The sequence below is a fragment of the Haemaphysalis longicornis genome, unplaced genomic scaffold, assembly GCF_048455015.1.
Source record: "Haemaphysalis longicornis isolate Haplotype H1 unplaced genomic scaffold, Haemaphysalis longicornis Haplotype H1 scaffold_2, whole genome shotgun sequence".
Classification (NCBI taxonomy): domain Eukaryota; kingdom Metazoa; phylum Arthropoda; class Arachnida; order Ixodida; family Ixodidae; genus Haemaphysalis; species Haemaphysalis longicornis.
The window spans coordinates 9,193,539-9,221,418 of NW_027526295.1; the positions used below are offsets into that span (position 1 = coordinate 9,193,539).

The following is a 27,880-nucleotide window of genomic DNA, read 5'->3' on the forward strand; positions in this document are numbered from 1 at the left end:
GCAGTTTAAAAGAGTAGTTTGGCTAGACGTGTACATAACCTATTAGGCCTTTTTGGCTCGTCAGCCGTGTCATTTGTAAAAAGCAATTTGGCCCTTTTAGCGGCGTCGCAGGGCGAAATCCTTAAAAACGTTTCTGTGCATTTGTATGAGTAACATACGCTAACAAAAATCAGTTGGATAACTGAATCGGTGAAAGGTTTATTTGAGAATCTTTAGAAACACCATTTTATTTCCCGAATGCGGAATCACCTCGCGGGTGTAGGTTAGGGCGAAATCCAAAAACTACTTTTTAGATATTCGTAAGGGCTACATATACCAGCAAAAATAGCTTCGATCTGTGAATCGGTGACCGAGAAAATCACGAATTCGCCAAACCACAATTTCGCCCTTTTCCTCGGTAAGGAGTGCAATTTCTGAAAAGCCCGCCTTAGTGAGCACCTACTGAATGACGCAAATAAACTTGTGAAATTTCAAGCCTCTAAATCTAACCGTTTAGGCTGGGCGTTGGTGAGTGAGTGAGTGAGTGAGTCAGTCAGTCAGTCAGTCAGTCAGTCAGTCAGTCAGTCACTCGGGCACTTCTTTTTATAGGTACAGATTACAGCTGAACACGTCACCAAAAGGGAACTTTGTAGCAATCGAGATGTCGTATGCCAGGAACGTGGTCGCATGAAAATTAATTATTGAAACTTCCCATCGTGCAAACGTAATGGTACTTCCCGAAGCGTTCGGTTTAGGCAGTTACCTGCTTCGTTTCACGCAGTCGCCAGGAGGGTGCCTTGTAATCAGACAGCCCTGTCGCTTCTTCGGTTGTTTAAACGAACGTTTAAATAAATATCGGCGTGCTACGTGGGACTTAAACGCCATGCCCTGGATGCCCTAGCCTTAATTTGACAGGCGGGAAAACGTCCGGGTGATCAGTTTTCGTGCCTAAGAGATGTCCATGGAGCTAAAATGAATGAAAGGCGTGCAACTGAGAATGGGACGAATTTTCTGCAAACTTGCACCACTCCAAAATGAGGCTGGCTGCTTAGGAGGCATGAGTCGATGCTGTCGAATTTGGAAAGAGCTTTTCACAACGGCTGCAGCAGCCGCTGTAACCGCGGTGCCCATGCCGGGGGCTGTTACGATGGGGACGTGCAACGGCCTGTGGCGCTGAGACGTGCAGGGTGCCTGTTAAAGAGAAGTGTTATCGATTGCGTGTTTGTTGCCTTGCACGCCGGAAACACGGGTTGTGCGACAGCAACACGAAACTGAGTCATGAGCGCGCGTTCAGGAGCGCGCTACTGTGGCCTAAACAGGCCACCACCGGCACGTGCCCCGAGCGAGCGGAAATGAGCCGTCCAAGACAGCCGCGGGCTGCGCGGCAGTACACGTGTAACGGCCTTGCCCTCGTACGGCGGGAAGCGTCGAGCGCCCTGCCCAATCGGTATCGAGGCATGCCGTCAACGCCGCTTGTACACCCTGCGCGTGTTCCGGTGGGCAGCGCCGTCATTAAGTGAGCCGGGCCTCTTGTGGAGTGGTCAGGCGGCAGCCGTCATAACGGAGCGCAGCGGCATTTTCCTGTCAAGTTGTTCCTCCACGAGGGCAAGGCACGGCGACGCGGGAACACCCTCGTCGTCGTTTTGCTGGACACGATCCGATTGTCCAACACGAAGTGGCAGCCCGAATCCCCAAATGCTGAACTTTGGCTTGGTCACGTGGACAGCCGTTGCTGCGGGCCCTGTCTACCTCTGGGCTGAAAGCTCACCGAGATCGGCGAATTGTTTACGTGTTAGCTTACGTCGGTTCCAAAAACGCTTGACTAAGGAGAACAAGCATATCTTTAGGCAGAAGAAATTCTGAGGGGACACAATGCCAAGGCGCCGACTGCAAACCTGTTACGCTGATTATAACCCAAAGCAGTGCGTACCAACCAGCCGCCTTATTTCTAACCTTCAGTTAAAGAAAGAATTATATTGGGCGAAATAAAAATGTGACGAAAATAAGGCCCCAGGATTTCCTAGGCTTCCTTGAGGAAGGCAGAAATACGGCACGGGCGGACAGGGCCATCCTTTTGGAGCGCGCTTTTATAAAGTACTGGCACCAGCATTCGATTACTAAACCTTGCCTAATTCTCTTCATAAAATTTCCACCATGCCTTCCCGCCGTTATGAGCGTCAAACGTCGCTCTGAACCAATTTTAAATTATTATTAGCCACACAGATTCGAGTGGCCCGGAAACTGCGCGGCTCAGCTGATCTGTGACGAAAACCCCACTGTGTGGCGTAGAAACGTCTTGCTGGTCAAACTCGATGTGCTCTGTCCCTTCCATCTCAGCGAGCGACACGCATATTAGCGGGGAACGAAAAGGCCAAGCACGTGCACGGCAAAAGTACAACAGAAAGAAAACGTGTTAGCGGGTCTTGCTGCGTCTGTCGTATTGTTTCGCCCCGCCGGCCCCCAAACTCTGGGAAGTTTCAAACGGGCTGAACGCGGAGGAACTAATCTCTAATTGTGTAGTGGAAAAGACGGTTGGTGAAAAGCTGCTGTGCTCGTTTTTTAAGTCAATGACAAGGATGCCACCTTGATTGTAGAGAAAAATGTGATGCCATGTTGTTTCAGAAGCCCCGCTCCTGTCCTGGGTTTCAGCGGCCGAAACCAAAAGTGATGCGGTGAATGGCGCTATTCGTCATAATCGACAACACGTTTATCACTCTTACTTCGGGCGTAATCTTTTATGAGATTTCACGTACACATTGGATCAAAATAGGTCCTAAAAACACAATTTTGATGTCACTTTCTTTCAGTCTGAACACTCAGGCTGCGATATTCCTTGTTTGGATAGCGAGGCTTATCCGCTAGCAGAAGTTTTCAGGTGGCAGTATAGCGCTTTTGCAAGACGGGTAGGCGTTACTCCGACCATGCTTTCATCAGCATCTCTTGGCCCACTTTCCCTCAAAATTAGCCGAAAGTCAAATTTTTGGCGGACAAGAAGCACGCAAAATTGGAAGCTTGCGAGAGTTTACCATCGTAATACATTGAGTTGACGGAAAGCGCAGGCTAACGTTGGCACAGGGGAAGAAAGCAAAAGCTTTGGCTAGTCTAGATTTTTGTTTTCCTCTTCTGACCCCGTGTTAGTTTGCGCTTCCCGCCAATGCAATAACAGGCAAGCGAATCTCACAGACTTTTGTCATGTTAACTAAAGTGCGGTAGTCGTCGCGCTGTTCGAATTTTTCGTGCTGTAAGGAACAAAACAGAAAACTATTTCTTGTCACTCTCTGAATGCTCTCAGTGATGTGCGGATTTGTCAGGTAATCTTCAGATAGGGTATTTTATTATCGATATATCGAACTATTTCGCAATCCCCTTGGAGTTCGATATATATCCGTGTTCAACTGTACTGTGACCTACACAAAAAACTTTTTTACGCCCTTTTAGCCGAAAAGGGTGTATCAAAGTGGAAACAGGGCGTTGGGAGGCGTTTACACCCTTTTTCTTGAATCTCAACACCCTTTTCCTAGCTCTACACCCTTTTTGTGTGAAAAAAAGGGTGTTGATCAACTTCAACACCCTTGGTTTTTCTTAGGGTGTTGAAGGGTGTGCAAAAGGTGTTCAGCTGTTCATCGAATAAGGTCATGCTTGGATTCATAAGCCACAAGCAACAGGCTGCGGATCCCACCAGTGCCAGTGGCAACACCGGGGTCAGCATGTGCTGCTCCGATGCCCCGGAAGCAGACTTGTAGACAACCAGCCTATCGAGGAAATCTCTAACGGATTGGGGGTCATCGTATCCCTTGTATGTCGGGACGGCCTGCTGTGGTCGTGTCGTTGTCGGTTCAGGAGGCAAGTTAGACGCTGAGTAACGCTGTCACAAAGGCTCGCGACTGTGTCCAGCATTGAACACAATCTACCTTGCTGGTCGGCCATCTCCGGGGCAGCGTTACCTTCCTTTGCTGCCTGGGAATTTCTAATGGTGGTTACGGAGCGAACTTTTATGATTTGGTTCTCACCTGCACTCATCGTTCAGAAGCAGAGAAAAAAACAAACAAACAAACAAAAAAATCAGTTATGTTCCTCTGGCGTGTGCTACACGCACGACGGATTTAACTTTGCGCAATACCTCATCGGGTACATCATTGCACCGAGCGAAGGAAGTGTGATCTTTGTTGATGTGCACTAAAGCATCACTGTTTAAAGATATCTCATCTTCTTCTGTGTTCTGTGACTCACAGTCGTCTTCGCTCGCGTCGGGACAATGACTGTTTTCGCTTCTTCTTGGCTCTGTCGCTAGCTGCATTCCATCATTGGACATCTCACAAACTTCTCAGCAAGATCACTTACAGCAAAGAGATACCTGTGCGCACAAGTGAATGGCGTGAACAACGAACGGCCCACCGACGGGCGCCCAAAGCAGCGGAGAGAGAAAAGGGGCAAAGGCGGCTTTGTTGGCTAGGCTACCGCACATTAAGCTAGAGTTTTCGATGGCAATGAACATGGTGATGGTGATAGCTACTGTACTTAGTTACTGCACATACACAAACGGCGGTTCGGTTTCACGCGAGACTTGCGGTGCTGCTACTTCACCCGAATTCTTAATACTAATGTTCCTTACTATACAGGAGAAAATAAATTGCGGGTGTTATTCTGAAATATGTGCGATATTAAAATTCGTAGTTCTGAAGTATTTTACAAACATAGGCAGTCTTGCGGGGATTTTGAAAATTTTTGCAAATTTGCGAAATTTGTTGAAGTGTGGTTCGTACTAACGAGATATCCCGCCGCACTATCCAAGATCGCGCAAGGGGCGGCCGTCGCATCGTCTTCAGAGTACTCCTGGGCCTGCGGAAGGGTGCGAAGGTTGCGAGCTGGCGGCGGTTGCGTACGGCCAAGGGATTACGGCCCCTCACGATCCTGTGCGGCAAGCTTTCGTATGACTACGGCAGTGGTATTTGCGAACTTCGGCACGCTGGCAGCCACCAACCCGCTAAGGCGGCGGTCACTCACAACGCCATTCGCCGCGGTATGTGCGTGCTCGAAGCGGGTCCTAGTCCACCAAAGCGAGTTTAACGGCGGACGCGCGGCGCGTGTTGACGTCTTGCACAGGACAGCCGTCCTGGCGGTGGCGCCATCTGTCGGCCAAGCGGTGAACCTTCGTCTGGCGAGACGTCATCATCACCGGTCATTGCCGCGCCTCTAAACAACTCCGCTAATAAAAGCGGTGTCCAGTCTCTGTAACCGAAAAACAGCTCCTACAGCGGCGTTTCATTGCCTGGGCGTTCATTAACATCGAACGTTCCACGGCCCGAGATTGAGCAAAAAAATCAAAACATCCCCCTCGCGAGGGGCACGATCAAATGCAGAGCATTTCCGCGGGGGGCGTGCCTGCAAGTCTTATGGATTACGTATTGGTTGTTGTTGTTGTAATTGTTGTCTTCCAGCGTAGACATTGTCGATGAAGTCGATGGTGAAACGTGAAACGTGCCGTGAACCCCCTGCCGCGGCTATTACGCAACGTGGAGAGGCTACGACGCAACGTGGCGCGGCTATGACGCAACACAATCCAACACAATCCACTTTAATCCAACTCAATCCAAATCCAATCCAAGCCAAGCCAAGCCAATCCAATCGATTCCAATCCAATGCCCTTCGCGAGAGAGTGTTATAGCGCCGAAATCGCGCCACCACATGAACGCGAACCGAACGCGGCGAGAGTGGGTGTTGCGAGCGGAGAGAAGGCGAGGAGGACGCGGGGGAGAGGGCGCACCTGTGGCCGACGGTTGAATGAGTCAAGGATATAAGGCGCGTGCGTAACCTTCCATTTTGTGTCGGCTCCGTGGAGCAGTCGGTAAAGTGCCGTGTGCCTTGCGTTCCGCCCGCAGAGTCGTGGGATCGAAACCTGGCGCCGGAAGGTATTGTTTCTTTATATAGTGTAGGGTGCGGACTACGGACGCCAACGCGGGTGACATCGTGAGTTACTAAAATGCTCTGCATTTAAAACATAGCTTTGCCCACGAGCGAGAACCATCCCAAGTGCGCAAATCCTAAACGTTCAACTCAGCGTTTTCCAGAAACGCGCGACCAAGAAATAAATCCTAGCCGTTCTGCGCAGGCACGGAAAACACAAGGAAAATACTGCAAAGCGGTTAGGGCTTTCAAATCACAGCCTGTACTCACGAACGTGTAGCAAAACCCACGTCGGGCGCCACTGCAGCGAACTACGACCTTGCTGCTACCCGGTAGTCAGCAGAGGCTGAGACCACATATCAGATGAACATGTTTATTCACCGCTCCTTGGTCCTTGGTATCGCAGCACCTCCGTATCACGCATTTCGTAGCTGACTGGCCCCCAGGTGCTCTAGATGCAACGTTCTTTTATAGCTGTCACAAGCGTCCGGCGCCTGCGCGCTGCTGGATGTTCATGTTCCCCACCGCACGTGCCGGTTGTTTGGGGGCGGTGCCCACCGTTTTTAATGCTGCGCACTCCGCCGATTCAAATTGCCACGCATAGCTGCTGCCCTGGCCACACCCTTGTTTTAGGGTGTTGAGCAACTTTACACCCTTTTCTCAGTGTGTTCACACGAACACCCTTTTTCCATCTGTACACCTTGTTTTCGACAAAACACCTTTGAAAGGTGTTCGCCATGGGACAAGATTCTTACACCCTTTTCGGCCAAGAAGGGTGTATAGAAGTTTAGTGCACCCTCAGGCAGGCTAACCGAGCTTACCATCTTAATCTTTTCAACGCTGAAGTCGTGAGAAAAACTGCTGTTCTGTCGAAAAGAAAACAGTGTACTTGGCCGAAAGCAGGAACATGCGGAGGGGTCAAAACTTATTCTGAACGGCCCACCGTCGTCTGGTGCGCGGCTGGCAAACGCATTTAACAATTTTTTGTATGTCTCGATAACAGCTCTTGCAATATTTACCACCCAGTAACTCTAGTAGCGCGTTCCTATTCCCAACTGATGCTAATGAAATCTTTCGCACGTTCTCAACCTTTCCTAACAGTAAGGCATGTGATGCCGATGACATTCAAATCTGACCAATTAAGTGCACATTGGTTCGCTTTTTATAAGAACTAAATCACAGTTCGGATTTAGAAAAGATATTTCAACCGTATCTGCGCTTTTAACACATGAATGAATGACTTTATTTCAGGGAGGAGGCTATAAAGCCATGTGGGTAGGGAATGGACAGTAGGATTGGGACAGTAGTAGTATAACTAAGTAATGTTCAAGCTTCACTGTAGCGGCACACAAAAAATAATTCTGCAGGCAATTGAGAATAAAGTGGCAGCATTAGGAGTCTTTGTAGATTTCTCGAAGGTGTTCGGTTGAATTGAACATGCTATATCACTAAAAAGCTCGAGCATTACGGTTTTAGAGGAGAATATTTTACTTTGCTAGAAAGCTACGTTAAATTCTGCTGCCGGGCTGTTGTGATCGCCACTGAAGCATCTGATTATAAGGCAGTAAAATTAGGAGTACCCCAGGGGAGCATCCTCAGGCCATTATTATTTTTACTTTATATTATCATTATATTACTTTATTATTATGATTATGGACGACTCTGGCAGATTTGTTCTTTCTGCAGACGACCTCACCATACTTCTTTCTGGTCAAGATACCACGAAAAAATTGTGTGATGCAAACAATGTACTAAATAAATTGGATAATCGGAGCACAGGTAATTCATTAACGGTAAACACATCTAAAACAAAAGCACTGCTGTTTAAGCCACTAAATTATAAAGCAAGTAATAGCAACAGCATCTGCATTGCTGCTTCCAGCCTCGAAATTGTCCTTTATGTGAAAAGCATTGGTGGTTGTTCCGAGGAACACTTAACACGGAAAAAACACATCGATAATATTTCGAGCAAACTTGCACGCGTCTTTGGTTTCCTCAGAAGGTTACGGTCGAAAAATTTATATTGAAACGAAACTTAACGTAATAAGAGGCTTGAACAGAATCAATAAGGTGGGCCACAAAATTGTTAATTTACCATTCCCTTTTCTTCTCTCACCCTAACTACTGCTTCTTGATTTGGGGACGTGCGACCGCAACCAATACAACTAAAGCACGTCTACCACAAAAGAAACCCGTGCGAGCCGTCTCAAATTCTGCTTATTATGCTCACACACAAACGATTTTCGAAAGGCTCGGTGTTCGGCCCCTTCAAGTACTGCATGCCTGAAAATCTTAGTAAGAGCTACAACACTGAAACCAAAGAAATTTTAAGTTTTTTAGAAAACTTTCGTACCTGACTCTATGTCATAACATTTATAAAACACGTAATACAAAAGCATGGTTTGTCCCCTACCCACGTACCAATTACGCAAAACAATTATTTTACCACCCGTTACCACGCATGTTTAATTCACTTAATCAATGAGAAATGTTGTGTTTGTATTTATTATTGCTTTCCGCATTTTTGTGGCCCACCATATTGATTCTGTGCAAGCCTCTTGTTGCATTGTGCTATGAAGTTTGGGTTTAACATGAATTGATTGTGTTGCTGCGAAGGATTGGGATTTTTGAACAACATTGATTCATGTATATATTTTTGTTTTTCCTCTTGTATACGTGTACACGCTTGCTTTATAAATACATTAAAGGGCATGGACCCCGTCAAGCCGCTTCTGCTGGGTTTTTGTCCGCGGTCGCGACATCGGCATTTTGATGTCGAATAAACTTGACTTGATTTGTAAATAAATAAATGTGGTTGACCCTTCTTTCAAAGGAATCGGTAAAACTCAAAAGTGACACATGCTTTCACAAGAGCACTTTAATGTTTATTGTGCATCGATATGAACTTGCACATCGCTATTTATATTTCGTCTGTATGTCACTGTTAGATGCATGAACATTAGACACAGAATTACACATGCCGGAGCATTGCGTAAATCCGATTAAAACCCCAGGCGCTCGCGAACCCTGCGAACGAAACCGAACCGAACGGGTTGTCACAGAATCGTTTGGTGAAGTCACAGTACTCTACAGAGAAAGCAGCATGATTTTCGGGTCGGCAGCAGCTTGTGGGTGTGCTTGGCGAGCGACGTCCTGCTGGCGGGGCGCATAGGCAAGGGTGTGACGACATTGGTCCTGCTGCGTGGCGTTTACGCGAGACGCTTGCGTTGCGACGAGCTCAGCTTGTGGAACGCGGCGGCGGCTTTCCACAAGCTGAGCGGCGTTCCACGTAGGCGGCGGACGGGTAAACACTGCAGTTGCCGCTGCTACACGCTGCCCTACCGATGCGCCAACTATAGGCGCTCATTACTGTCATGAGGCACTATTTCGCTTCACCTTTCCAAGACGGCAGCACCATCTGAGTGAACAAGTTACAGGGAAGGACATCCGGAGCGTTCGTACAGCTACGGCGGCATGACCTTATGGCTCAGTCGGTACGGCATTTCCCACCCCGCCGCGCCAATGTAACTTTTTCTGGTGATGTCATTTCCGTGACGGGTATGACGTCGGTGTGGTTTGTGTGCCCCGGCATTAAACACTTTCGTGTTTAAAAAATAACGCTTCGGATGAAGCGCAATTGTGCCACTTTCTTGTGTGCATAAGAATGTGGACATTTTTTCTGCTGTTTACTTGTATCACTGATTCATCTTCGCGCCATGTATTTGGTTTGAAATAACGAACGCGGCATAAATATATTTTCGGAAGAGGGAGAGATACAGAAAAAACATGTTTATTGAAATCTAGATATGGTCTTCTACTGAAGCTTCAAGGAGGCGTCCTTACTGCAGGGTTAGGTTGCTCAGATAAAAAAAGTATTGCAGCATCCGTAAATATTATCTGCATTTTGGGATAATTTATATTTGTGCCCCCAGAAACATCTATATAAGAAAGTTTATGCACGCCTCCGTATCACAGCGGCAATGGTTGAACGCGAAGCATTCCGGTGAGGGATTCCTTGGCTATCGCATGAGTTTTGATTTTGACTCGTAGACGGTTTGGACTTTGACTTGTAGACCTTTGACTTTGTATTTCACGCAATTCGGACTTTTGACACCAACGGCTTTGACTTTGGCCTTCGGCACGCACGAAGAAAGCTTCACGTTGAACCGTCGTCGTCGTTTTGGGAGCGGTGCATATTTCTGTCTAATTTTGCACGTACATGCAACCGTCTCCAAATCCAAACTGCTTTGACCATGCCGGATTGGCGCAATTGTATTAACGTCGGCTTCATAACGCGAGATACCTACGTTTGATTCTGGCCACGGGAAGTTTTAATATTTTTTCACTGCACCAACGATCATCATCATCGTCAAAGGAAATTTGCTTTCCTGCAGCGCGTTTTGGGGTGGACGACAAACGACGCCGGTGAGAGGCTGAAAGCTTCGTCTTGAAATATTCCATTACGTTCAAATGAAATATACCTGAATTAGGCACCGAACTCGCGTATCGCGATATCAGTACTCTGTAATACTTTTAAGTACCGCCGTCTGGTACTGTTCTGAAAGAAATTTCAGCAGAAGAATATGACATTGTCTCGGACGTGCGTGAGGGATAGCAGTGCTGATGCGACTGAAGCAGCGGCATAGCTCGGGCAGCAGCGGGGCTCGCGTGGCGACACGAGCAAGGCCATCTCGCTTTCTCTCCGCTGGCCCCCAAACAAACAGGCAGGCTGGCCGCGCGTACTGCCCTTGGATTAGCCGGTGCTCAGTCCTGCTCGCATTTCTCCCTGCTCCTCCTCCGCTCGGCAGACTGGAGGAACTGCTCTTGAGGGCCGTGCGAGAGAGAGCAAGCGAGGCAGGGATCCGCTCGGGGTGTTTGTTGTTGTCACATTGGCTTCTCGTCTGCGTCACTCCTTTGCATTCCCATCACGCAGCGTGTTGGAGTGTTACGGGTGTGTTTCCGTTTTAACAGCAGAGCAGTTTAGGCCGACACAAATCAGTCCGGCCTGGACAGAAAACCCCGAGCGCTCGTGAGCGCATGCCTCGCGGCGTCTGCCCAGCGTCGTTGGTTGGTTGGTACCAAAAAAAAAATGGCTCGTACCCACTCAGGGAGATTGGCCAGGAAATGGGCGCTAACTGAGAGAAGAGGAAAAACTGGAATTTGGATTAAAAGAAGTAAAGTGAATATAAATACAGGAAAAAGGTGAGTGTAAACGGGAATAAAAAGACAATAAGTAACCTGCCAGAAAATGAGGTGCGGTAGCAGATAGAACTCACCAACTACAAAATCAACACAAATAAGGAAATGATAGGCCGAAGGGCAATCGTGTAAAGTACTTAAAAAAATAAAGAAAGAAGATTTGGCAGAGAAGGAGATCCAGTGAGCGGGAAGGCAGAGGATACAGGCGCAGACATGTTTTTAAGAGCAGCCCGCCATCTTGAATTAGCGGCTGGCACGGTAGACGGCGTGATTCAAAGATGAATGAATGTACAGCGCCGCAAAGATCCCCGCGTCCAAGTTTGCGTGTGGGCTTACGCCACGTGGGCAGCCTCCGTCGTCGTCGTCGCGTAGCGACAGCGCTCCACTGGTCCGCCACGTCGAAGACGATGACGACGGATCTGTCATAATCGGTCTCGGAAAACTACTGCAAGGTGAACAGCCAGTACATGTATCAAGGTTGTAAAAAAATTACTAAAGGATATGTGTACAGAACTGGAGCAAATGTTCACTTTCTAAGAAGGCAATGAAAGCACTCCGGAACGGGGGCAGCTCGGTTAGGTTTGCCACACTGGTAGGCAACGTATTCCACTTGGAAATACCAAGCGGTATTTCATAGTTTTTTATAGTTACCATGACATGTTTTTGTGGCCTCTGTGTGTGCGTATGTGTGTAGAGTTCGCAGTCCTGAATTAGGATACGCCAGCATTGCATGGGACCCTTAAAATAAGATGAACGATGTTGAGCGGGTTGAAAAAAAAGCAGTTCGCTTTATATACTCCAAATATTTAACATCGGATTCACTCTCTGCACTTATGACATTCAGAAGCTTTAGACCCGCAGACGCGAACAACGGCTATGTTCGCTTCAATTATTCAATGGTTCCCTTCAATGGTAAACTCGCCACCGATTCATCACCGCACTTATCTTTTCTGTCAACGACGAACACATAACAGTACCATACCAATTTGCTGACCACATTCTTTTGCGAGAACTGACGCATTTATGTACTCTTTCTGTTCACGAACCGTGTCTGACTAGAAAAAGTTACGCGAACCTTATTCGGTGTAAAATGTGTAGAATTAAGCGCATTAGTTCTGCTTGGAGTACATTACTACTTGTGTTGCAGAACGAAGTGCCGTAGAATAAAGTGCATACATTTCTGCATGGCGGACGTTATTATTTGTGTTGTATACGGGACATGCCCTTCCTGCTTGGACCATCTGGGGTCTGCAGAGTGGGTGTTAACCAAACAAACAATAAGCAACTGCGCCATCACCTCGCAATGCTGCTGTCGCGTTCCCATTGCTTCATTTGTTTAACTTGCAGAGCTCTGAGGTTTTCTTTCTGTTCGCAAAGTAACTTCCTCTCAGGAAGAGTTCCCATTGCTAAGACCGTGAGACTGAGTGTGGAGTGGAACTTCTGAGGAAGACATAATGTTTTTTTGAGTACGCCCCATACCACTCCGGCCTTTTAAAAGCGGGGCCAGAATCAAGAGAGGGAGAAGTCGCTGCTCCTTAACACGTGTGATTAAGACAGTGTGGCAGTTGTGGTGCCTCGAATAACACCGTGTCGGTGCTCGCGTTTGCGACGTTCCGGGGCACGTTAACTTTCGAGGGCCAGGTTGTATACCCTCACACCAGCTCCGGCACGCTCGGTTAAACCGGTGGCACTTGGTCAGCTGGGTGCAGGAATTATTTTGAAGGCGCATACTGGCGGGGCGAACGATTACACAAGAAGCCGCCGCTGACAAAAGGTGCGTCGCTTATGGTGGCTCTTAGTGTCTAATTACGTACACGCGCACTCGAGCGGCCTCTCGGGACAGCAAACAGCCGTGATGTGCGCGTGAGTCGCAAGGCTGCGCCGGCACATTATAGGTGAAGGTCTCCGGGTGATTTTCCCCCGTCGGGCCGCCATGCCTGACCCCGCGCCATTCAAGCGGTGGAGAATCACGGAGCGCCTGCGATGAACGTTACAGTCAATGTCACAGTTCCGAAGTCAATCTGATTCTGCTTGATTCGTGCTTTCTAACGACGCAAGAAGAGAAGCAAAACTACGGAATGGCAGCATAATGAAAAAATGACACGTTTCGGTTAGCACGGTTTCCTTTTACTGCCTTTGTAATTCAGCGCACTTTATTATGTCATGGATGCGCAATCTCCCAGTATAGCTGCAGGATGTCCGCTCAAGAGCGGTGTGCACAGATCCTTGCAGTGTTTCGAAAGCGGTAATATATAAACTATCTCACTCGTGCGCTCTTTCCAGGCAGCATTGCAAAGCTATGATTATCGCCACCACAAAAAAAAAAAAAAAAATTACACCATCTTCCCGTAGGGGCACCCTGAGTAGTATGCGAAGCAGGCATGGGGTCGATTCAAGTGCCCATTAGTTTTCAGTTCGTCGTTTCCGTGAGGTTGAGGTACGTAGCTGCCGTTATATTTACCGTTTGGTTTCCATGGTAACTGCCGCACTTTTCACTTACCGGAACTACGAAATGGGAAATTGCGTTGACCCCGAGGCTGTTTCGCATACTAGTCAGGGTTCCCCTACATGGTGTAATTTTATTGGAGGGGGGTGGGGGGGGGGTGTTAGAGTGGAGAGGCGTTAGAGAGAGAGAGAGAGAGAGAGCGAGAGTCGTTGTACGTGGTATGAGTTTGTCTTTATTTAGGCATTATCATCATCATGTTCAACGTAGGTGACGTCGAGCTGTGGTTGGCGTTCCGCTTTGATTATGACCGCTTTATGGTTTGTGAAATGTAAAGTCAAGGGCTGTTGTAGTGGATGAACCCTAGAGTTGCTGAAGATGAGATCGATGCACGCTCCCCGGATGGTTGTGGGCTGCTTGTAATCACAGCCCGCCGAGACTCGCCGACGCACGCCGCTGCCGACGACGATGAAACTTCGAAGGCGCGTGAAGCGTGCTCGTCTTGTGCCGGCCCAGGAAGACACCGGCAACACTGTCGCTCCAGGAGCCATAAAAGGGTAGGACACCACCGGGCGTTCAGCAAGCCGAGCATGCGCAGTGGGGGTATGGACGGCGCCACAACGACAACGACATAGCCCTGACCAAAAGATGCTTCGCATCTAAAAATAAACGGTTGACGATTGCCATACTCCCTAATGCGAAATTTGTGCGCAGCGCGAACTGCAGTCTTCTCGGGAGATGATCGCGTTATCAACGAACGCACTCTTGCGCCATTTCGCCGCGCGTCGCCGCCGCCGCCGAGCGTGTTGTTGTAAATCGTGTTTGAACCTCCCGGACAAATGTCATGTGGTTCGGATGAGCCTAGCGACGAGGAGGGCGCGACGGTTGCCTCACTCGTCATTCAGCACTCACTCCCGAGTGCTGCAGGGCAGCGATGGTAAGCCTCTGCGTCCGTCCTGTTCGTTCGCCGTCCTTGTCCTTGCTGGGGTAGAGGTCTTAGATCTCTTTCATATCTCTATTGATTGTAGTTTTCGGTTGCTATTTGTTCCTGATTTCTGGGGGCGGTGTATAAATGCGTATTTTTGACTATGTAAATTTACATCTTTTGTTTCTTTCTGTTTCTTTTTAGGGTTTTTGAAGGTTGTCAAGTGTGGATTGATGGGCTAGTTGGTACTTTGACATTCTTGAAGCAAAACGTTATCTGTCTTGTTGTAGTGCGCTGTGCTTCAAGTTCTGCTCGACTTTCGTAAATCTCCATTTACGATAGCATTACGATTAAATGTGTTAATTTAAATGCGTTACTGTTTGCCTCCGCTGTTCTTTTATTCCTGACTACGTCGTGTTTTTCTGTTCTTTTTACTTTTGTGTTCGTTTTCGGGGCACTTGTACAAGATACGCATTTTTTATTTAGTTGGCCCATTCTTATCAAATTTTTATATTTTAATTCTTTGAATTACAGGTTTCTAAATTCTTTTCGATAAATTACCTCCATTTACGCTCTTTTAACGAATAAATAGTCCCTTCAACCACTTATGCATTTTTTGTGCCAAAACCGGGCGTTACTTGGTTGGTCCGTCTTTGCAATAGTTTTATTTCTGAGTCGCTCTTTTGTATTCTTTTTCATTTTTGTGTGCGTTTATGCTGCCGGTGTGCAACATTAATATTTGTGCCTGCGTTATTTCGCTTTTATCAGTTTTTATTTTATATTTCCTAGCTTTTAAAATTCTGTTCGGCTAATTTTCTGCGTTTCCGCTATCGAACAACTAAAGGGGTTACTTGTGTCGATTATGGATTTTTCTGCATATGCAGGGCGCTCTCTGGTTTGTCCGTTTGCGCGATCAGTTTCTGCGTCCTTTTTACGGGCGTTTTATTCCTGCTACCGTTTTGGTGGACACGTAAAGGATGCATATTTTTTTTATTACGTTAGTTCATTTTTGCAATATTTTTATGGTTCTTCTATTTCTTGGCTTTTTTGATACCGGTTGAGGAATGACCCCTATTAACGTTACCATAACAATTATACGGAGTGCTCGGAAGAGGATGCCACGCATGAGAAGGAGTAGCGGTCGTCGTTATTTGATTACGGGCCTTGTTGATAACCTCCCCACGTGTCCGAAAAAGTTTGAAGAGATATGTGATAATGTTGGCAACTGTTCTTCCGGTGTGCCCTCACTTTAATTTTTCGCTTTCGCCGTGCTGGGTTATCGACTGGCTTAATGCTGCACTCCGGTGTTGGTGCCCGGTGTCGCCCGGTGAAGCCCTGCAGATACTGCGCGATCAACCGAGGCAAGGCCCATTTAGGTGCAAGGTTCGTTTGTTTGACGTCTATTCCAAAAATCCCCCTGGGCGCCCCTGACATCTTTCACGGATGTCGCGCGCGCGAAGTTTCGCACAAGCCGGCCCTTCTGGCGAAGCAGGATTCCTTGCACAATTGGTCGCTTCCTGCAGGTCTGCCCGGTTCCTTCCCGACGCAGAAAAGCCAACTACGGCGCGTCTTTTCCGAAGAAGTGTACAGGCGCCGGATGCAGCGCTCAGGACCGGCAAGGAGCGGGACGCGGGCGCGCAGAGCGGGCGAAACAACGGGAAGTTACCCACGCACTCCACGAATGACGCTCGCCTTTGGAGGAGGGTGAACGCGTGCCACTTGCGCGCAAATATTCATGCAACGGGCGCGCTTTGCCTGCAACTGCAAGCTCAGGAGGGGGAAGGCGGGGAAGAGGCAGCTGTGGCGGTCAGCTTCTCTCGGCTCTCCACACGTGGATATCTCACGCAGCGTGCACATGTCACAAGTTCTGCTACAGCTGTCAGCAGAGAAAGGACTGGGCAAGTCGTGTTTAACCCGAGGATTTTACGTCTGGCGCCGCTCATTCTGCGCAAGGTGGGAACGTTTTGCTACTACATACGAGTAGAATAGCCGAAGCGCATTTCGGAAGCGCGTACACAATCCTAGTCCACGGGCAAGTTTCTGGGGTTCATCAGTGCCATATGGTGGCAGCGATCCCCTGGGGCCGTTGGGCGTACTTGGAAGCGCAAAGCCATGGGGCAACAACCGCGGCGGGTAACAACCTCTGACAGCTTAGGTGAAAATGGTTCCTTTTTGCTCTGCGCAAGATCTTTAAGTTTTCAGCTTTCAAACACTGAAAGATGCGGAATAAAGTGCTTCAATTCTGCCCGAACTGCTAAGTTATCGTGTCACTTGGAATTCTTTATCGGGGAAAAAGTCACTGGTATTGCGCTGTCAAAAATTACTTAGCTAAAACGGTGCTCCGATTTCAAGAGAGACGCATAAACAAACCGACACCAGCTCATCCGGCGAGTTGCAGACAATTCAACGACCGCCACTTCACAGAAGCTGTTTCATCGAGCACCGTTTCCTCGAACGCCGCTTGGTCGAACGACATTTTGGCGAGGACATTTCATCGAATTAGGTCGCGCACAGGGGAGCAGTGTGTTTGACGTACATAGAAAGAAATTAGATTTTTGTTTTTCCCCAACCTCCTGTCGTGACGATGACTGCTTTTTACGTTTATTTTTTGTGTTGAAGCATGCCTTGATCTCAAAATATTTCCAAATGCATCAAGAAGATCGGACTGTAAGGCTTTATGGAAGGGACGCTCATTTTTCTGCTTTTTTACTACAGTTCTGAGCTTTGGCCTTCCTGGCCCCCGTCCATCCGGGCAATAAAATTCGTCAGATACGTAAACTAACCAGAGTTACTTCTAGAATTTCTTAACACTTGTTGGAGCGCACAGTTCCGACGAACTGAAGGATGACTTTCCCCCAGCTGCCTCGGGGCTGGTATGCTTTTTCAAGCATTACTTCATGGCCTAACAGGAGTGACAAGGTACAGACAAGGTACAGCCGGAAGCACTTCAGCGAAGCCAGCTGCCGCGAAAGCAAAGAAAAGTTTTACTGGCCTAAGAAGAAACCATCAAGCGCGTCTTTGGCAGCCCGCGCATGCGCAGATCACTATTGGAAAAAAGGTACATTGCCCTACGGCGTTAAATGCGACGACGACAAGGCCGGCGTGCAGCCTACGCGGGCTCTGTCATGGCGCTTGTAAATATTATGCATCCCTCGTAGTTGTATCCTGCTGCCGTTCATGTCCATGCACATCCGCCCTTCATGTCCATGCACATTTATTCCCAGTTTGATTGGCAATTGGAGTACATACAGTTACGTGGCTACGCGAAAGCCAATTCCATGTGGGTTAAGAAAAGTTGATTACTGTTTGGTTCTTATCTAGTTTTCGAAACGGCGGTTCCTGTATATTCATTTAGTGGGGAAAGAACCGGTACAGGGCACCAAGAAACGTGACTACTGGAGGATGCTGTTCTGCAAATTATTCCATTTCGCCCTCCGAAGAGAACCTACGCAATAACAGAAAAGAGGCAACACTGACGCGCCCACAAGAAAATTACCCTGCACGTGGGCGAGTAGCTAGATGGGCAACGCGGCAGGGTTTGCCCTAAGAAGGGGGAAGACAATAAGGCCCGCTGTAGTTTACCTCTGTATAGTAGAGGTTTCGCAACCTATTATATCAGTCGCGGTTTTCCAACAGCGTGTGTCGTGCGTAGCTACAGCCAGACTTGCGTCATTACTGCCACCTCTCCTGAAGTCGAGGGGAAGGTTCGCTGTTTGGCTGGAGAATGACCGATTGGGCTTTACCCGAGTCGTATCTGCGCACGTGCTCGTGTGCTCGCTTCGTCCTGGCGGCGCATCTTGCCCGTACTTCTTGCTCTGCTGCGCCTAGTGGGTCACGCCACTAGTGTGACGCGTAAACGAATGTGTCCAAAGAGTGCCGTCCACAGGTAGGATGTTGGAAGGTCTAGCTGTCACCCTGAAAGTGAAAAAGCGGTGCAAAAAAGACCGCGTACTAACCGGCCAACGATCGTCTCCCAAGGATCTATATATACCTGATCAAGGATGATGTGCCGACGCGCACGCTGTTTTCCACTTTGAAAGCAGGCACCAGATTTAAGGATTCTGTCCGAATGTAGACACCCAAGAACACGTTCAGTGTCTACCGTTTGGGCACGTCGGTTAATGTGTCTACTGTATTTCAAGAACGTTTGACGACGGGCGGTTGCGGAATTGTCATTCAGCCAACAATCATAATTGAAACGTACAGAAAGCATATTAAAATATAATAGAGCATCAATGTAAAACATTGGAGCGGCTAGCCTGAACCCTCGGCTTGGAGACATCCGGCTGCGGAGACAGCTTCACAGACAGGAATTCGCCTATACGTAGCTTGAAATTCAACTTCAGAGCAAAGACTAAAAACAGGAGGAAAAAGAGGAAACAGCTGCGGAGGGCATGGAAACTCGTGGGAATTAAGATGCTGGCGCGCATGGGGGTTGCAGTGCTTTCCGATGCTCGCTGACCAGCTCCGCACGTACCCGTGGCGCAACTTTCGTCTCAGGTGTTTTCCCTGAGGGCGCAGAGGCGCCAGACCTGTCTTTTCTTCAGCTTCAAACTGCGCGCCTGAATCAACCCCTCGCCATCTATAGAATCGCCCAATCAACCACGTGCGCTGTGCCACGTTTCTAGAGTTCAGGTTGAACCAAGTGATTTCTGACGGTCACGCTGTGGGCCCATGAGGGGCGGCGCACCTTCAGTGTTTCATTTGTCAATTTGGTACACTTATTTGAAGTATCTCGAAAGCCATGACCCGCCTGGCGTTGCGGGAGAGTAGTGGTTAAGCCTGTCACCTTTCCTCCCGGTGTTCTATGACCGTCCTTGCCATGGTTTCTTTAGTCACATGACGTAACTGCAGCTCCTTTCCTTCCCATTTCGACATCATATCGTGAGTTACGGCCATGGCTCATTTCACGGAAATGAGCGTAATAACTCTGTTTGTTAAAAAGTCCGCAACAAAAAAAGGAAGCTCACACTAACGGCGTAAGACCTGAAGGTAGCGAAGCTTTACGCAACCTGCACAACCATCACGACGTAAGTACACGATTGCCGCCAATTTGCTTCTTAGCGGCCGCACCGACCTTTACTCCATCATTGTTGCTATAAGTGTGAGGTTCATTCATTTTTTTTGCAAGTGTCACCCTGAAAGATACATAACTTTGGAGGGGCGTACACTAGGGCGTATCTTCCTCGTTCCGAGCAAATGTTGCCACGATTAGTGTGAACGCTAGAGTCTTTCTCGTTCCGAGCAAGTGTTGCCACTATTACGGCGAACACTGGAGCTCTACGCAACCTTCACGACGATCAAGACGGTTTAAACACACGATTGCCGCCGATTTGCTTCTTCTTCGCTGCCGCAACGACCTTTACACCATCATTATTGCTATAAGTGTTATGTTGCTTCTTTTCTTTGGAAGAGAGAATCATTGGACATCATCTTGGAGGGGCGTACACTATGACGTGTCTTCTTCGGTCCGAGCAAGTGTTGCCTGGGTTAAGGCGAACGCTGGAGATTTTTTTTAGGGGGTGGGGGGCTATGTTGGCCAGTCTCCTTAAGCGGATATGCGAGGGTTTGGTCAAGCTTGGGAATCTCCCTAAGCGGGTATGCTCGGCATTTTTGTGGTATTTTTAACAGCGGACACGAAAAATTACGATTTTCTAAACAGCTTCGCCATTAAAACGAAACATTGTTTCCTACTCCAGCAAACCATTTCAAAAAACCGTGGCCACTAGCAGGTTACCTTGAGAGGTTATATAATAAGATCACCTGGAAGTTCACACACATTTTTGCATACGAAGAACGTACAGTTGTCCCGTGGTGTATGTTAACTGCGTATGGCATAGCGAGCTGTATAACGTAATCACATTTCTACAATTATTTGAAGATGACACTGTGTTTTAATAAATTTTCAGGACTCTTGAACTCTGCCAATTTAAATCAGCAACAGATCCGTCCAAGATAAAATTATAAACAACGCTCCAAGTTATGTTTCATACCTATCACTTTTCGACACAACATAGGGCCTTTCAGATTTTGGACGGTTTATTGCCAAACTAAAATTATTTCCACCAACGTAGTTAGAAATTCGATGTGGTTGCCCGACTGTATAAAACTCCGTCTTTCATGTGAGCTAAAGGACATGCACTCCACAAAAAAATGGTGTTGGTCCCTCTATCATAGGAATCGCTAAAACACAAAAGTGAAATGTACCTGCACAGAATCAGTTGCATTTTATTCTGCATCGATATGAACTTGCACATCACTATTTATATTTCTTCGGTATGGCACCGTGAGACTTATGAACATTAGACAGTAGATTGCACTCGCAGGAGCACCAAACCGAATGAACAAAAGGAACCGAACGAACCGAGCGAACGAAACCGGATCGGTTGCCAGCGAATGGTTTGTGGAACTCACGGTCCGCTGCAGCGAAAGAGCTTGATTTGCGGGCCTATCTTGCGGGTGCGCGTGGCGAGCGGCAACCTGCTGGCTCGTCGCTTTCGCAGATGTGCGACCACTGCGTCCCTGCTCCGTGGAGAGTGCGGCAGACGGTTGCGTTGCGACGAGCTCAGGTGGCGCCAACTTTCCGCGTTCATTAGCATCAGATGCACTACTTCGCTTCACCTCTCTTAGACAGCAGCAACATCGAAATAGAGACGGTTATAAGAAAGATATGTGGAGCGTTCATACGACTGTCTGCGCTGCAGCTCGTAGCGCAGTCGGTAAAGCGCCAGGCACCTCCCGTTGCTGCATGGGAGCACCGGGCTAGAATGCTGGCGCGGGCGCGTTTTTCTGGCGATGTCATTTCCGTGAAAGATATGACGTGAATCAGATCTTGGTGAATGCCGGCATAAAACATTTTCGTGTTAAAAAAAGAAAAAGAATGGATGTCTGTCCCTCTAATATTCACGCTGAAAAAAAGGGCATGAGCAGTTTTTCCCGACTTAACAAGTATCGATTAAAGGCTTCAAGTTAGCGACTGTCTCCATAATGACGTGCAAGTCTTAAAGTGTGAACCGCATGGAGCGTTTTCTGCTTGCGAAAACGCACCGCGCACACCACAGGCCCGCTGGCGCGTAACCACCCGCACGATGCGCGTGCCGCGGCCGGCGGCGGCAACATTGCGGCGGCTTCGGCAGCGAAGTAGTGAGTGAAGCTCGAGCGACCGCTTCTACGCGCTCTCTAAAATGCCGCTCAAGGCATGAACGAAGTAGCTTGTGCGGTTAAGGAGCTTATAATGTGGGTGAAAACGGTACTATATAACATCATCCGCGCCGCTAGTGAAAGCGCCCATTCAATATCTGCAGAGGTGGTAAGCCTAAACATCCCCGGCGGAGCCAGCCGGCTGTCTCGAGCTCTTCCAAACCGCCTCCATGAGGCGCGCGCCTCCCCATTGGCGCAACTCGCCAGGCTCCTCCCATTGCCGCGCGCGACGCGCGTCAAAATCTAGCCGTGGCAGATGCTGCTGCGGGCGCGCAATCGTCGACGCGGGCGTCGAAAAAACGCGCGCGCAAGCCGACGCGCGCGAATCACCTGAAAAAACGCTACATGCGGTTCGGCCTTTACGACCACAGATCCATGTAGCCGAGGAAAGTAATTTTCATCCCTGATGCTCTGTAACAATCATTGTGCTATACCAAACTCACACAGCCATGCAATACAATTGCTTCTTAGGAACTATGACCCCCACACAAGGCGCCTGTATATTGGTGTCACATTCTAGCCTCAAAAGATGGCAGAAGCTTTGCAAGGATTTTTGAACATGGCATCTCTCATTTGTATATTGTGGTGCTTGTTGAACAGCTTTTATCTCATTTCGTTTCGCTCTGGTGTCTTGCATTGCTTCAGGACGTGACTGCGTACGGAGGCGACACACGTGCTAGGCGGCAAACTGCGCCAGCAGCGCACTTCTAGTGACTCAAGGACTGCTTGAGAAGAGGCGGCGCTGCGAGCGCGGAAAGCTGCGTCATGTTGAGCACTACCGGCTGGTTCGACGCATTCCGGGAGAACGGGGGCCCCACACTGTACACGAGTGACAACAGGACTTCAGTCAGTGCCGATCCCGCCGAGGTGCTCGTGTACATCGCATTCGTCACGCTCCTGGCGGCGTTCCTGGCGATTGTTCCGGGCATCCGTAAGGAACGGGCCACCACTGTTGTCTGCGTCGTCTTCAGCCTGGTCGTGGGTGCCGCCATTTTGGTCGGACTGCATGGGTCCCGGTGGCACGTCGGCCAAGGGCGCACGCGGACTTACTACAGGCGAGTAACGTCATCCCTGGTTCCAAGAGCACAACTGTGCCTACTCCTTTGCGTGGGTTAACTGCATATTTCATTGTCGTAGTGACTACTGTGTGGGACAGAATGTTGACATCTCGCTCCTCATCGAACAGAGGAGATATTGCAGTCTAAGTGGTCTCCGTGGGGCTTCTTCCGCAGAGCGCTCTAGAACGACCAACCGAAGGTGCCTAGTGTGCAAATTCGACGAATCACGGGGACGAGAATTCAGTTGGAATAAAAAAAAGCATCTGCTCAGGGACAGTTCTCAATGCGAAACGTCATTCACGCCTTGCGTGTTATTCCTGTGCGCATACACTTTTGTAGCGTAAGCTATACTGGCCGAGGTTGAGCAGTTTCGCGTGGACCCCGAAAGGCCGTGCTACGAAAGTGCGAGGAGCATTGGATTAGATTGGATTGGATTGGACTAGATTGCATTTGGATTGGATTGGATTAAATGGGATTGTATTGGATTTGATTAAATGGGATTGTATTGGATTTGATTGGAAATGCAATTCAATTGGAGTACGGATGTGCAGATAATTGGGTCTGCACATTCGCTGGTCTGCGCATTCCAGAGGACTGACGTCATAGCCGCGGCAGGCCCACTGGCGCCGGCGCGTGCCCAGCTGTGCACCTCCGTTGCGCAGTAGCGAAGTCTGACGCTGCGCCGGAGTCGCTTGATAGCCGTTTCGCGTGGCTCCTGGAGAGCCGTTCTGCGCGTGCGCGAGGAGCAGTGACTGGACCGGATTGGATTGGATTGGATTGCTGAACCTTAGCTCACGCTACGTATATCCTGGCATAGTCGATTTAAGCCAGTACTAATTTTTTTACCTCAGATAAGAGCGAGCCATTTGAAATAGTGGAAGCGTCTAGTGACGCATGTGCAGTAAAGGTCGTGGAAAATGTACATCACATGTGCAGAGCACGACGTGCAAAGTTGGTAGTCGTTAAATAAATTCTTCGTTAGCATGCAGGCTGCAATCTTTTCTGAAGCTTGGACAACGCGTCTCCGATACCTGCGTCCGCACTCCCGACGGTGGGCAGTCCGCTTGTTTGCGGGCTGCCTTTCAAGTTTTCGCCCTGACACGGACTTCGGAAGTGTTTCGAAATTGGCGGGGGGATGAAACCGAATGAATAAATGAAACTTTATTGTCGTTTTTTGAGGCTTGGTAGCCTAGTTTGGGAGGAGGAAAAAAGGGAAAGGGTGTGGGATGGCCGTCGGAGTCGTGTGGTCAGTTGACTAATATTAGCGAGTTTTAGCAGTCCGTCCGTTCCGTTGCTTACGTAGCTAGCGTGTTGACGGGGACCCATCTGGGGACATGGGCATTCTTGACGGTAGGTGCGCGGGCCTGCTTTCGCAATGTCCGCGCCTCCTCGCACTTCCGCGCGCGCAGGCGCAGACCGGTCCCGGACAACCCGGTAACAACCTAACGAACGGAACTGACGGACTGCTAAAACTCTATTATTAGAGTGAAAGTTCTGCTATGTTACGTCTCTTAAGGCCATTCACCGCATCGCAAGTGACTTTCGGCCCACGAACACCTTTTTTCTTGTATGTTTACTCGCTCGAAGCCTCGCCACGGCGGAAGCACGCGACTAGGCGAGAGTAAAACGGCTGCTCCGCCTTTGCATGACCATTCAGCGTCGGCTGGGCTGTGTGCGCGTCTTGCTCACTGCAAGGAAAGCACGTGACTAGGCGAGGGTTTAGCGGCTGCTTCGCCGGTGCTTAGTGCTCGGCATCGATGGATGGGCTGTTTGTGCGTGCACTATAGCGCAAGCGAAAGGGTGACTCCAATAATCTTTTACATATAGCTAGACGGCCGGCTCCGAAACCTTAAGCAAAGCCAAACTTTCACGAAACTCTCTTCGCTGAGTCCTTGCTTTCGCTCGTTATAAGTAGTTTTAAAAAGGGTCGAGCCTCAGCCATTGTTATTACATCGGAGCTGTATTAGGTTAGGTTTTGACCAAATACTCGCGTCGACGAAAGCCGCCTCGGCAACTTTATAGGCAAAGCCAACTTTCTGGTCAATGCTCTCTAGCTCGCAGTCTGATGTATCTTTAAAAAAATTCATAAATTAGGAGAAATCTCCACTAAGGCTCTTATGCGGACTGTCTCCAGTGTGATTTTTTATAGCTAGATTTCTTTATGAGTATCCGAATGCCTTCCGATGTTTTATTGTTCTAAAGTTTTTCCGTGTTTCCAGCGTTCTCTTCCGGGCTGTTTTGTTCTTGTACCGGTTAGCAAGATGTATAAGATGCATAGTTTTTATTTCGTAAATGCATTTCTGTAGTTTTCCAGACAGTTTTTCAGTTTGTTCAATTTTTGTTTTTCAAACTTGGGTTAAACCAGTGATCTCTAGTAAAGCTAAGCGCGATGAAAGAAAATATGCTTCCACAGAGGATAGGTCACGTCGTGTTGCGAAAAGTGATTCACCAGAACAATCACATCGTAATGCCCTCCCACGACAGAAGGGATCCTGCCGGAAGAGACACTATATTGAAAAAAATTACGTTAATGTTGGCCTTTCGCTTAACCATTTCATTACGCCGAGTTTTATTTACTTGTGATAATAGTTTAGTCTACCGTGAAGTTGTAAACGTTAAAGAATTCCTGCCTGTCATCTTAGAGTGAACGGCTGTACCTCTTGTTTTTTCGAAACAATGCTCCCCAAATAATTACATTTACCGACTACGATGACTCCTTACACTACGCCGAGTTTCATTTACATTTTATGTCGTTACGTAGTGGCAGAACAAAGAACCATGACTGAGTGTAGTGTGATATTGTCACGAAGCGAAAGGTGGCGCCATCGCTTGACAGAAAAACAAGTTTATTGGAGCGAACCGTGGCCTCCGCGATTTGCTGCCGGCGGCGCGCCGTGCCGCCGGTAGCCGATCGCGGAGGCCACGAGCGAACTTGTGCTCCCCTAAAAACTAAAAAAGAAATGCACAGGCAGCGATGCACCAGTCACCAAAGTGACGTGTGTAGGCTAGTGTCGCCGAATCGAATGCCGCGGCGTCTGCTCTGCGGGAATTTACCTTTACGGTTTCAAAAAGGATAGCCTACTATAGAAAACATGCATGTCATCAATGAAGTAAAAGAAAAATCACCCTTTACATGGCATTTATAATTTGATTCAGGAGACACCACTGCACCACTTGAAGAATTAAACAACCAGGGGTGAGGAGACCTACAGAAGAATGCTAGACGGCATGTATAACGGTTTTACAGGCAGCATAATGCCTCACAAGCCAAGCAAAAAGTTCCTGATACGAAAAGCAAATAAGGCAAATATACAGAGAAATACCACCCCGCCAAAAAGTGTTCACAGTATGTGGGGAGGTTATTCAGGAAGAAGACGAAGAAGAAACATATTTATTTAGGATCAGAGTCAGCTGACGGTGGTGGCCACCATTTTGGCGGTGACCGCGGCCGCCCGGGCGACCTGTGAAGGTTGATCCTCCTGGTCTGGGAAGCGCAACACCTCCTCGTACTGCTTACATGGGGTTATGTTCGGATAGGGATCTCTCAGGCAACCCTACATAAGGTGCTGAAGGGTGCCGAGGGACTGGCAGGCAGTGCAGTCAGGTGAAAGGCATGGGGCTGGCTGAATTAGGTGTAATTCAGCTGGATTGGGAAATGTGTTCGTCTGTAAAAGATGCCATGTGTGTTCTAGCTGGATGGTGAGTTGTGTGTGTGCCGGTGGAGAGAGGCGGCGAGAGAGGTGGTAATGTGTGGTAATTTCATTGTACGTGATCATTCGGTCTCTAGCGGATGTGGCGCCATGGTAGGGGAACGAGTTGGGCCCGGCTCGAATGGCGAGTTCTCGAGCCATACTGTGGGCAACTTAATTCCCCTCCAGGCAGCATGCGCGGAGCCCAGATGATTTCTACAGGGTACGTTGGGGGTGCTTGCTGGAGAATTTTGAGTGCCTGAATCGAGGGTGACTGGGAATACGCAGGATTACGGATGGATGGGGAAGGCTTGAGGCATTTGAGGTTTGCTGACGACGAATACCTGCTTAGTCAATGGGCAGAACAGGTGACAAAAATGCTGGGGGAACTACAATCGGAGAGCTTCGCAGTGTGGCTAAAAATAAATGTGCGTAAATCTAAAGTAATTATAAATGAGCATGCTTAAAGCGCCCTCTTCAGCTTAGGCGAAGAAGCACTGAACAAGCAGAATAATGTAACTCATAGAACAGCCTGTAAGTGCTGATCCCAACCACGAGAAAGAAATCCGAAGTAGAATAGGAACGGGCTCGAGAGGGGGGGGCGGGTGCATTCGGCAACCATTCAAAAATAGTGATGTTAAGTAGCACTGTCGATAAAAAAGAATAGCATACAACTATTGCGTTTTTTCGGTGATGACAAATGGAGTGGAAATTTGGCGCTTACTAAGCTGGAAAGCAAACTTTTGTTGACTGAACGGGTCATGGAACGACGAATGATAGGAGTTATGCTTAGGGAGAGGAAACGAGCTTCCTGGATCATAGAACAACCTAGAGTAGAAATTATCATAGTTTAACATAAGAAAATATGTGGACTTTGGCTTGCCATGAAATGAGACGAACTGACAACCGATGGGCCACCACGGCAACAGAACGGATACCCAGACACAGGCATGCAAGATGGGGAAAGCCATTAGCTTGATGGAGATAACAAAGTACATTATTAGGAGCCAAAGACTCCAATCGGTCCACACAAGGCAGGACCGGGTGCGGGTCAGTGGGAGATGCCTTTGTGCTTGAGTGGATTTAAATAGGCTGTTGGTCACGATGGTGATGAGTGTTCACTCCCGCGTGCTTTGGGGTGAATTATTCATACGCGATCTCGTGGGTTTTGGGTAAACTCATACAGGGAGGAACGAAAGACTTCGAGGACATGGTAATGTATGAGGACTGCTGTTTTTAAGGCATCAAGTTAGTGTATAGTTTGATGAACGTTTTAGGCGTGGTTAAATGTGGCCGCACTAAATGTGCACCCCGAATGCATGTTCACAGGCAATTATTTTCATCGCCCTGTTACCTTTGACCAACATCTTAAGGCACCATTTCTTTCTCGACGCCGATGTCCAGAGACGGCCTTTTTTTGATTAAAGGGACGGACAACCAATTTTTGTCGCGTATATGTTCTCGAGCTCATATGAAAGCCAAC

At 48.4% G+C, this 27,880-nt stretch overlaps 1 protein-coding gene across 5 annotated transcripts in view; it reads left to right on the forward strand.

Moving 5' to 3' along the window:
• LOC144168731 (dual oxidase maturation factor 1-like) overlaps nucleotides 1-27,880 on the forward strand; it is a 129,264-nt gene that overhangs the window by 71,662 nt on the left and 29,722 nt on the right. For 4 of the 5 annotated variants that reach the window (XM_077697676.1, XM_077697675.1, XM_077697677.1 and 1 more), the window contains one exon: nucleotides 22,296-22,705. In XM_077697676.1, coding sequence (XP_077553802.1) covers nucleotides 22,416-22,705 — 290 coding nt within the window. In that variant the 5' untranslated portion in view covers nucleotides 22,296-22,415. Of the gene's footprint in view, nucleotides 1-14,444; nucleotides 14,463-22,295; nucleotides 22,706-27,880 lie in introns of those variants that run through there. The other variant, XM_077697679.1, reaches the window with a different exon arrangement.